The sequence below is a fragment of the Mastomys coucha genome, unplaced genomic scaffold, assembly GCF_008632895.1.
Source record: "Mastomys coucha isolate ucsf_1 unplaced genomic scaffold, UCSF_Mcou_1 pScaffold15, whole genome shotgun sequence".
NCBI classification, from domain to species: Eukaryota; Metazoa; Chordata; class Mammalia; order Rodentia; family Muridae; genus Mastomys; species Mastomys coucha.
The window spans coordinates 4,056,215-4,068,626 of NW_022196897.1; the positions used below are offsets into that span (position 1 = coordinate 4,056,215).

At 38.7% G+C, this 12,412-nt stretch overlaps 1 protein-coding gene across 1 annotated transcript in view; it reads left to right on the forward strand.

Annotated features, from left to right (window-relative positions):
• Positions 1-12,412, forward strand: part of Malrd1 (MAM and LDL receptor class A domain containing 1) — a 694,431-nt gene that overhangs the window by 578,508 nt on the left and 103,511 nt on the right. The window contains exon 34 of the mRNA XM_031373295.1: positions 1,195-1,320. Coding sequence (XP_031229155.1) covers positions 1,195-1,320 — 126 coding nt within the window. The remainder of the gene's footprint in view (positions 1-1,194; positions 1,321-12,412) is intronic.

The following is a 12,412-nucleotide window of genomic DNA, read 5'->3' on the forward strand; positions in this document are numbered from 1 at the left end:
CAAACATGGTATGCACTCTCTGATAAGTGATTATTAGCCCAGAAGTTTGGAATACAGGAAGAACAACCTACAAACCACAAGGAACTCAAAAAGAAGGAAGACCAAAGGTGGACATTTCATTCTTTCTTAAAAGGGGGAACCAAGTACTCATGGAAGGAGTGGCAGAGATTAACGATGGAGCAGAGACTGAAGGAAAGACAAGCCAGCCTAAATATAGTTATCTCCTGAGAGGCTCTGACTTGATCAGGGTCTTAGCCTGATGTCTTCACTCTACTCTAATTCATTTCTTTAAGGCTTTATGTAGAAAGAGAGTCCCATTAAGGTTTAAGTTCTCACAATCAGTTGTGGGCACACATAAAACTGAGTCCCTGGAAATCAGTATTTGATAAATGTTCCATCTATATTTCTTCCTGAAATTTCATGAAATTACATATTAATTTAAATTGTGTTTAAAGAACTGTTTTCTCACTATATGGGTACTACTCTTCTGACCTTACAGCAGATATGGTTACCTCCACATTCCAGCACAAGATCAAGCCAATCAAAACTGTGGCATCAATAGGGTGGATGATCTCTTGGCCCCTCCCATAACTGAGAAGCTCTTGATAGTTGAAAGTTGCTGGAAGAGGAGGAATCACTCTGAGGATGTGGGCACTGCAAAGATTCACACACACGAGTGGAAGTCCAACTCCCATATGGACAGCACTAGCTAGTTTTAAAATAACAGGAAGTTGGGAAGGACAGTAGGACAGGACATTTGAGAGAATAAAATTATATTTCATTCTATACATGTATGAAAATTTCAAGAAAAACGACTTAAAATTAATTTTATTTTATGTGTATGGTTGTACCCATAAACATTTTTTATAAACTTTGCCTGCAAGTATGTGTGAGTACCACCTGTGTGCTTGGTGCCTGCAGAGCCCAGAACAGCATATCAAATTCCCTAGAATTGGAGTTAAAAATAGTTATGAACTGTCATGAACATTCTAGGAATCAAATCTAGGTCCTCTGTAAAAGGACCTAATGCTCTTAACTGCTGAGCTTGGAATAAAATAAAATTCCAAAGATTCTTTTCAAAAATATATATTTTTTTATAAAAAGAGTATGATGGCTATCATTTCATTATGAGAAACTCATTCATAAGCAAATTTACTTGATACCACTGCTCATTTTCATCATTGTTTTTTTCAGCCAATCAGAGCTGTCCCAGTGGAGCTTTGGCATGCAACTCCTCCGGCCACTGTGTCCCAGCTCAGCAGCGCTGTGATGGTATTGCCCACTGTGAGGACACTCACGTCGATGAATCCAGCTGCTCGGGTACTCCTTTTCTTTTCAACATTTCTTTGCAATACAAACTATTAACTAAATCTGAGGTGATAAAATATTAAAAGAAGGTCTTCTAAATTATTATAGGCTTGGATTTATAGTGTGGGTTTGGAGACAGGAAGAATGTTGAATATCCTAGCTTATTTAAAATTTATATATGAATAATGGACTCTTTATTATTCTATAGTATTCACTAAATAATGAAAGCTAGAAAGCAGGCAGATGGTGCAGTTAATTAAGTACTATCCATGCAGGCATGAGGACCTGAGTGAAAACTCCGAGCATCTAGGTAAAAATTTAGGCATGGTGGTTAAATGGAACTCTAACACTGGGACAACAGAAACAGGGTATTCATTGGGATTTGAATCAGTGAACTCGTAGTTTCCATGAGATCCTATCTGAAAAAATTAGGTTGGAGAGAGGCAGGGGAAAACATCCAACATTTATATTTGGCCTTAACACACATATGTACACCGTACACCCCCCATCCAATACACACACACACAAACACTCAATGCAAACACCATTCATACTACATAACACAAGGACAAACAACATCTAATTTTAATTTCATATAATTTGTCATTTAATAATATAAATATAATATATAATAATATAATATAACAATTGTATTTAATAATCTATAAATGTTCATTGTGTTCTGTAATAAGAAAAGCCTACAATATAATATTAGTGTCTTTATAAAGTTTCATCCTTTTTCCTACTTTTTGATGAGAGTATTATATAATTTAATGTTATAATTTTCCACAAACATATTAAATCTTAGGTTGCCTTTGAAATATTTTTTTTTGTTTTTCTGACCTTGGAGTATTTATAAAGCATAAGTGCTGATAATGTACATCAGTTGTCCTATGTGTAAAAACTGCTCCAAAAGTCCTATGATATATTATGTAAAAGTCCATTGCTATCTTTTCTCCTGAGTAATTGAATTTTTATTTTATGAAGGGGTTTCACAAAATAGTAGAGAGTTAGAAGCACTATATTCCTGTCAAAACTAAAAGATAATATAAATCAGCAATAGGAGATATATTTGATCATATTTCTTATTAAGTTGGAAATAATTTATGTCAAGTATAGGTAAGAATGTATTTTATATATTTAAAGATACATGTGAAATTATGAATTATGTGATTCAAGAATTATATAGTTTAGTTCACAGAAGGGCCATTTATTAAGTTATTTTTATGAGTATATTAGGATATGAGTGAGTAATCAGATATAATTCCACAAAATATACAAAGATAATCTAGAACAGAATTATTGTTTCCCTTTATTCCAATACTAAGCATCTTAGACATCAGACGTATAACCCCAAAGGAAGACCTGTTCCTTTGTTAAGAGAGAGTAAGGAAGACACTGGAGATAGAGATACATGGTGATTCAGGTCTCATCCCTCAGGAGCTGGGATAGAAAGATTTCGAGTTAGAATCCAGCCTGAGGTATAAAGTGAAACTTGGCACTAAATAAATGGAAAAAGAGACCAACAAAGTATTAGTAATAAACATCTGTTCGTTGAAACTTGACACTTTGCTTATGTCTATGTGAAGGTGAGATTTTCTTGAGGATATCCATTTATGAGCACCAATCAAACTCTACTATGACTTATTGCTTGCTCTGACATGATGTACCATTAAAAATCAGGTCAGAGAAGCAGAAGATTTGCCATGCATGTACATGGTGATAGGCACTCTGTCTATTTAAGTCAAGTACCCATCCCATCATTCATAACCCTCTACAAAGTTCAGGTCACACTGATATAGCTATTGGGATGGAGTGGCATAAGGGCCTAGTAAAGCCATTGTCATAGATAAAATCCATATTATGCTTTCTCTATTTATATTTTATATACTTTGGGATCTTCTATCAAATATGATAAAGTTAATACCTGTGATCCATGAAACATACCTGGCAATGCACATCATTTCTAATTTTCAAACTTCAGCTTATTTTATGGTCAGTCTTGCATAGATTTTGAGGAGCTTTATCATTGCAGTGGCCACTCCCCATAGTGTCCCCAAAGCAGATGGTGAGCATCTGGCCTTGCACACTTCAGGTTTTAAGTTGGCCATTAAGAACATCAATCCTGGCTCTGCTTTGCCTGCTTGCCTTGTGGGATTGAACAATTAGATCCTTGGACTTCCATTCACAGCTGCTGCTGACCTTTGTTGGGAGTTGGACTACAGACTGTAAGTCATCAACAAATTCCTTTACTACATAGAGGCTACCATAAGTTCTGTGACTCTAGAGAACCCTGACTAATACAAAAATGGTACCTGGAATGGTTCTAGAGGAGTAGAAATATAAGGATGGATCTTTGAAAAATCTGGAGATGGTTTGAGAATCCATTAGCTCCTTCAACTACTGAAACCTCTCCAAATTCTCTCCCTCCTGGGAGCTCAGAGTATACTGAAGAACCATGGTCACAACTATATTTCAAGCTTAAAGAAGCTAATGCCCTTGATTATCTTGATGAAATAGGGGATTCGGTATACAAAGTTTTTTACACGATGGGGAAGAAATTGGAAAATGATTTTGTTGGTTGGTTGCTCTTAGCATCTCGAGAAAAAATGATGAAGGGAAATAAGGAGTTGTGTGATAAAATCACAAGGCTCCAGACACAAGTAAACAATCTAAAAGTTGCTAAGTGTGTCTTTGAAGAGAATCTTCTCTCCACCAGCCATAGAATTCAAGTTGCAGAAAATCAAACTGAAGCTCTCATTATAAGGTTGGCTGAATTACAGCAAAAATTCAAGTCTCAGCCTCAGAGATTGTCAGCGGTTAAAGTACGTGCATTAGTTGTCAAAGAATAGGATCCTATAACTTGGTATGGGGATGTGTGGGAAGACCCCATTGAAGCTGAAAATTTTGAATCTTCAGATTCTCAAGAGTTTGCCCCACCTGAGGATGTAGAACCCTCAGCCCCACCCCTTGAAATAATGCCTTTCTCACACAAGGAAGTTAATTCCCCAGAGTCTGATAAACCAGCAGTGACTTTTGCTGAAAGGAAATAATCAGACTTTCCAGGGTCTATTGGATACTGGTTCTGAATTGACACTGATCCCAGGAGATTCCAAGAAACATTGTGGCCCTCCAGTTAAAGTAGGGGCTTATGGAGGATAGGTGATTAATAGAGTTTTGACTGATGTGCTACTAACAGTAGGTCCCCAAACACATCCTGTGGTCATTTGTCCAGTTCCAGAATGTATAATTGGGATAGATATACTCAGAAATTGGCAGAATTCTCACATTGGTTCCCTGACTTGTGGAGTGAGGGCTATTATGGTTGGGAAGGCTAAATGGAAGCCTTTAGGGTTGCCTCTGCCAAAGAAAATAGTGAATCAAAAACAGTATCGTATTCCTGGAGGAATTGCAGAAATTACTGCCACTATCAAGGACTTGAAAGATTCAGGGGTGTTGGTTCCCACCACATCTCCCTTTAATTCTCCTATCAGGCCAGTGCAGAAGACAGATGGATCATGGAGAATGACAGTTGATTATCAAAAACTAAATCAAGTAGTAACTCCAATTGCAGCTGTTGTACCAGATGTGGTCTCTTTACTTGAAATCATTAACACATCTCCTGGTACCTGGTATGCAGCCATTGGTCTGGCAAATGCCATCTTCTCAGTACCTATCCATAAGGACCACCAGAAGCAATTTGCTTTCAGTTGGTAAGGCCAGCAGTATACTTTTATAGTTTTGCTCAAGAATATATGAACTCTCCTGCCCTGTGTCATAACTTAGAAGAGATCTTGATTGTTTGTCTCTTCCACAAAATATCACATTGGTGCACTATATTGATGACATTATGCTGATTGGACCAAGTGAGCAGGACGTAGCAACCACTTTGGACTCAATGGTAACACAAATGCATACCAGAGGATGGGAAATAAATACAACCAAAATTCAAGGACCAGCTACCTCAGTGAAACTTTTAGGAGTCCAGTGGTGTGGGGCATGCAGAGATATTCCTTCTAAGGTGAAAGATAAGTTATTGTACCTGGCCCCTCCCACCACCAAGAGAGAAGCACTAAGTTTAGTGGGCCTATTTGGATTCTAGAGACAGCACATTCCAAACTTGGGTGTGCTACTCAGGCCCATTTACCAAGTGACTCGGAAAGCTGCTAGCTTTGTGTGGGGCATGGAACATGAGAAGGCTCTTCAACAGGTCCAGGCACTGTGCAGGCTGCTCTACCACTTGGACCATATGACCCAGCAGACCCGATGGTACTTGAGGTGTCTGTGAGAGATAGAGATGCTGTTTGGAGCCTCTGGCAGGCCCCTGTAGGTTAATCACAGAAGAGACCCTTAGGATTTTGGAGCAAAGCTCTACCATCATCTGCAGACACCCATTCTCCCTTTGAAAAACAGCTCTTGGCCTGCTATTGGGCCTTAGTGGAAACTGAATGTTTGACAATAGGACACCAAGTTACTATGTGACCTTAACTACCCATCATGAGTTGGGTGTTATCAGACCCTTCAAGTCATAAAGTAAGACATGCACAAGAGCAGTCAATTATCAAATGGAAATGGTGATTGGGCCAGAGCAGGTCCTGAGGGCACAAACAAGTTACATTAAGAAGTTGTTCAAATGCCTATGGATTCCACTCCTGTGACAATACCATCTGCAGCAAAGCATGCGCCTATAGCCTCGTGGGGTGTTCCCTATGATTGTCTGACTGAAGAAGAGAAGACTAGGACCTGGTTTACTGATGGCTCTGCATGTTATGCAGGCACCACCCAGAAGTGGACAGCTACAGCATTACAACTCCTTTCCTGGACAACCCTGAAAGATACAGGTGAAGGAAAATCTTCACAGTGGGCAGAACTTTGGGCAGTGTTATAGTTTGTTTGGAAGGAGAAATGGCCAGATGTATGATTATTCACTGACTCATGGGCTGTAGCCAATGGATTGGCTGAATGGTCAGGGACCTGGAAAGATCACGATTGGAAAACTGGTGAGAAAGACATCTGGGGGAAAAGTATGTGGATAGATCTCTCCAAATTGGCAGAGAATGTGAAGATATTTGCGTCCAATGTAAATGTTCACCAAAAGGTGACTTCATCTGAGGAGGAGTTCAATAATCAAGTGGATAAGATGACCCATTCAGTCGACAGTCAGCCTCTTTCCCTAGCCATCCCTGTCATTGCTCAATGGGCACATGAACAAAGTGGTCGTGGTGGTCCAGATGGAGGTTATGTTTGGGCTCAATAACACAGACTTCCACTCACCAAGACTGACCTGGCTACAGCTGCTGCTGAATGCCAGATCTGCCAACAACAGAAACCAACACTGAGCCCCAGATATGGCACCATTCCTCAAGGTGACCAGCCAGCAACCTGGTGGCAGGTTGACTACATTGGACCACTTCTTCCATGGAAAGGACAACATTTTGTTCTTACTGGAGTAGACACTTATTCTGCTTATTGATTTGCCTTTCCTGCATGAAATGCTTCTGCCAAAGCCACCATCCATGGACTCAGAGAATGCCTTATCTATCTTCATGATATTCCACTCAGTATTGCTTCTGACCAAGGAACTCACTTCACAGCCAGAGAAGTGTGACAGTGGGCCCATGATCATGGAATCCACTGGTCTTACCATGTTTCCCATCATCCTGAAGCTGCTGGTTGGATAGAAAGATGGAATGGCCTTCTGAAGACACAGCTACAGTGCCAATTAGGTGGCAACAGCTTGGAGAGCTGGGGCAGAGTTCTTCAGAAGGTAGTATACACTTTGAATCAGTGTCCAATGTATGGTACAGTTTCCCCCATAGCCAGGATCCATGGGTCAAGGAATCAAGGGGTGGAAAAGGGAATAGTTCCACTCACTATCACTCCTAGTGATCCTCTAGGAAAATTTTTGCTTCCTATCTCCACAACTCTACTTTCTGCTGGCCTAGAACTTTTGGTTTCAGAGGGGGGAGTTCTCCTACCAGGAGCCACAACAAACATTCTATTGAATTGGAAGCTCAGACTCCCCCCTGGTCATTTTGGGATTCTAATGCCCTTAAACCAACAGGCTAAGAAAGGAATAACAGTGTTAGGAGGAGTGATAGATCCAGATTACCATAGAGAATTGGATTGCCTCTTCACAATGCAGGATTATGTCTGGAGTGCAGGAGATCCCTTAGGGCGTCTCTTAGTACTTCCATGTCCTGTGATTAAAGTCAATGGGAAATTACAACAGCCTAATCCAAGCAGGATGACAAAGATGCAGACCCATCAGGAATGAAGGAATGGGTCAATCCTCCAGGAAAAGAGCCAAGACTTGCTGAGGGGGAAGGAAATGCAGAATGGGTAGTAGAGGAAGGTAATTATAAATACCAGCTAAGGCCACGTAATCAGTTGCAGAAATGAAGATTATAAAGTAATATGAATGCTTCTCTTATTTTGTTAAGAATACATTTTTCTTTCTTCCAAAGGAAAAAAAAAAAGAACATCAATCCTGATGCAATGTGACTTGTCAGCCCCCCAAGTTGCATTAGAAGGCCATAGTATTTTCAAGTTGTGATTGCTTATGTGACAGAAAAAGAAATCATCAAGAATTACTCAAACTGAAATTAAACTAGAAGTTATTCTTTTCATTATGTGCAGTGGTAGCAGTTTGTAAAGTATGCATTAAAGACTATAATTATGATGATATTCATAATAGAATTAGATAATAAAATCAAAATACAAAATTGTAGGATGAGACATTGAAGGTCTAATATATATAATGTGTGATGATGACATAGCTTCATAAAGTTTCAGATAGTTAAACAAAGCCAAAGCCCTAACATTCCCAGTAATTGTCTTGAAACCACTTCTAGTCTCAGAGACATAGTAATCCTTCTTATGGCCCTTGTGGTGGGACCTCAAAATATAGTAAACAGAATGAAAATCTGAGTTCAGATCCAGAGTATCAGTGTAAAAAATCCAGGTTCAGTGGTGCATGCTTGTCATCCTATCTCTTAAGAAAGACAGCTATTTCTCTGGGACTAGCTAATGAGACAGTTAAACAGATTATGGCAAGATGTAGGTCCCAGAGAAATATCCCATCTTAAAACCAATATGGATGGTGCTTCCTGAAAAATTCAAGGCTACCATTTAGCTTCTTCAAAGTCACACAAACATAAACCATCACACATACACATTCATTCATGCACCCACTTTGCATGTATGTGAAAGAGTATCTATCACTTGGGACTTGATATAGCATGCTGTATAAGTTTCATACATCACTTTAAACCACACACAAATTATTGTGCAGGTTTCACACATTCATAGTGCATAGACCCCACATTTTGAACTGAAGTAAATAATAAAACATTTGACACTTTTAGAAAAGCAGCTGTGTACATTAAATGACTAAGCTTTAGTTAGTTTGTTGTTCTTCACTAATAACACAAGTAAGTATGGTTAATCCTATTGAGCTTCCATTTCTACACAATGTTCTGAGAGCTGAGAAAAACAACATATGCCTAACAGTTTAGATTGTACTTGGCTCACAGCAGGCCTTCAGACACTGGTGATGGTGCTTATAACAATAGGAGAGAGGATGAAGAGAAGCTGGAGATGCAGGGATGAAAATATAGTTTAGTCTTGCCCATTCAAAGAATTATTCCAATTCAGAGATGAGTGAGAACAAATATTTAATGCCTAATATGTACAGCTCTTTAATATAGAAACTATAATTTCATATTCCCAAGTGCCATAAATCCACCTGTATCTCTGTCTCTCTGTCCCTCTCTATCTATCCATCTATATATCTGTATATATTTATTTGTCTCCCTATAGATAATAAATAGACTGATAGATAATTTCCAGTTAAAAATATGAATTTAAATCCCAAACTCACATAGGTCATAAGTATCCGATACCAGATAGCACGGAGAGAAAGTTAGAGCATGTATGGCTATCTATCCTCCCAGAAAAATTCAGTGTAACAGATGCCACATTCAAACATCTATTTTATTCAGAAAAGAATAGGCACCTAGCTGCGTATTTAAGGGTAAAGGTTATGCTTGTGTGTGTACTTATCTTTGTTTAAAGAAATAAACCAGAATGAAAATAAATGTGAATTTCCCCACAAATGTTGTATGACAATGAGTTATGTCTGCTTCCAGACACAGGATCATAACAACCAAGGCCAGAGGGTGAGGCCAGTGAGAGAGGTCACTATGCAGCAGAACAAGGGGCCTTGTACTCATTGTAATATGCTCTCATGGATCATTCCATTATGTTCTTAAAATAATGGACCTCTTCATTTGTAACAAATTATATCCATTCCCTTTTCCACTTCATTTAGTATTCAAAATTTCTCAGAGAAGATTAAAATGAAAATAGTCTGTATTTCCTTATTTCCATTTAATGATCTGCTATGAATGCATAAAATCTTTTTATTTTCATGGCTTTTCCATACAGGGTCCCTCTGTATAGCCCCAGCTGTCCTGGAACTCACTCTGTAGACCAGGTTGGGCTCGAACTCAGAAATCCACCTGCCTCTGCCCTCCAAGTGCTGGGATTAAAGGCACTGCTTGGTGAATGTATAAAATCTTCAGAGAAATAATGCACAACTCTGTCAAAATACAAGCACTGAGGCTAGGGATAGATCAGTCTCCAAAGCACTTGTTTTGAAAGTCCAAGGAGAGGAGATTGACCACACATAGATAGATTATAGATATATAGATAGATAGATAGATGGATAGATAGATAGATAGATAGATAGATAGATAGATAGATAGATAGATAGATAGATAGATAGACAGACAGACAAGTAAAAGCCTGCCATTTTGGTATACTTCTAACCATGTTGGTACACTTCTAATTTAAGTCCCAGGAATGGAGAGACTGAGAGATGTCTGTATGGTGATCTCTAGGCTAGTTAGAGATACTGCCTCAAGCAAACAACTAAACATTAAGCAACAAGCAAATAAAAACAACAAAGGCATCGAAGATGGTAATGTGGTAAGACACCTGAGCTTATCCTTTCGCCTCTACATTCACACACACACACACACACACACACACACACACACACACACACACACACACATTGCACACACACACACACTGCACACAAACATATACACACTGCACACACACATATACACATACACTACTACTACCATCACCAGCAGTAGAATGCCTCTTGCTCTAGTCAGCATCCATGTTCTTTCCCCAGTACTCTATTGGATACAAAGAAATACATACTGATGTTCCCATAGCATCATGTTGATGAGCAGCTTCATTTCTAGCGATCACAGTGAATATTACTCCCTCCAGAAGGAAGTCAGCAATGCTTGCTGTTTAAATTGTGAAACCTTAGAGCATCACACTTGGGTTTTTGTTTCTGTTTGTTTGGTTGGGTTTTTTTTTGTTTGTTTGTTTATTTTTGTATGTTTGGTAGGTTTTACTTTCTGCAATAGAAAAATACTAAACTGCACTTAGGAGAAATAAGCATGAAATATCTGCATCTACTTGTATCTCATAATTATTGGGCTTCTTTTCTTAGTGCATCTAGCTCCTTGTTTTTGAAGGAAATTTCAAACCTGTTCTGTTCAAGGAGTAATACCACTTCAAGGAAAGATGGCTTTTTACTCTCATTGCCAACTCTGTAACCCCTAGTTATTTAAATAAAGCCAAGGAGGGCCAAGATGGGAAAGACACTACTAGGAAAGCAAATTGTTGAAATATTTTGAAACCAAAAATGATGCTTGACATTAGACTCCCCTGCCTCCCCCAGCTTTTTCTTTCCTAACACTGTTGGAATGTTCTGGGACTGGCTGGACAATCATTCTCAAACCACCTTTCCTCCAGTATTCTCCTTTAATCAACAGTGTCTGCATAACATTTCTTTTTCTTCATAAATAATCTTTTCTTTTCCCAAGTTAAGCTCTCAGTCTCCCTCTGCCTCTCTCTGTCTCTCTCTGTCTCTGTCTCTGTCTCTGTCTCTGTCTCTGTCTCTGTCTCTCTGTCTCTCTGTCTCTCTCTCTCTCTCTCTCTCTCTCTCTCTCTCTCTCTCTTTCTCTCTCTCTCTTTCTCAAGGTAAGCTAACTCCTATTGGTGTGCCTCCTTGGCATGTATATCAGTGACCATAAAGTGATTTGATGAAAGAAATGATGACCATGTATAAAGGAAAGCTTCCAGTTCATGCTTCTGACCCCATTTCCTAGGGGTCACAGTGTTGTCAATGCCATGGAGATTGAGAGTGCTTCCTTTGCATGTCCAGTAGCCACCCCAAGACAGCATCCTCTTGCCCTGTATAATCATTCAACTGTGTGAGTAAAGCCACAGGCTAGCCAGTGCCCCAGCAAAACTGGAACATTATTCTTTACTCCTCCAAGTAATCATGAAACTCTTTTGACTTCAGAACCTTAATCGATTATAAATTCTTACAATTCTCATCCCTCTGTCCCAGTTTCAGCCTATTCCTTTACGAAGCAACCATCTCTTTGCTGATTCTTACAAAGAACTCATAGCTGTATTAGTTTTATTCTCTATTTCTTCTTTACTGGATAGACTGTAGCCAATGTTTCCTTTCTAAGCATGAATCATGCCAAGTTCTTTCTTTCTTTTTGTGCAATGACTAAGTGTCCAGCTTTTATTATTCATAATTACATATTTTCATTTGTCCATATCTGTCAAGATTAGTAACCCCATTGTACCCTCCACAGTGATGTTAGTAGGATTATTTTATACTTGTGACAACCATAGGAAATCATGTCCTATGAAAACCATTGGCACTACTTTCTGTTACTTTTGGAAGCATTTCATGATATAGCAGTGGTTGCTAAATCCAAGAGTACCCTTTGCCACGATACAGCAGCATTCATCTCATCGTTATTTCAAAACAATGGTTAGTTCGGATTGTCCCTAAGAGTAGAGTTGATAAGAAAGGACAAGTTGATGAAGTGTGGCAATATACCTCCTGTTATAATGAGGAAATGATTATTTCTTACACGTAGTATTTAAAACAGTAGAAATTGTTTTTATTTTTTTATTAGATTTTTTTTTCTTTATTTACATGTAAATTTCCCCTCCAAAAAACAAAGAAACAAACAAAAACAACAAAAACAAA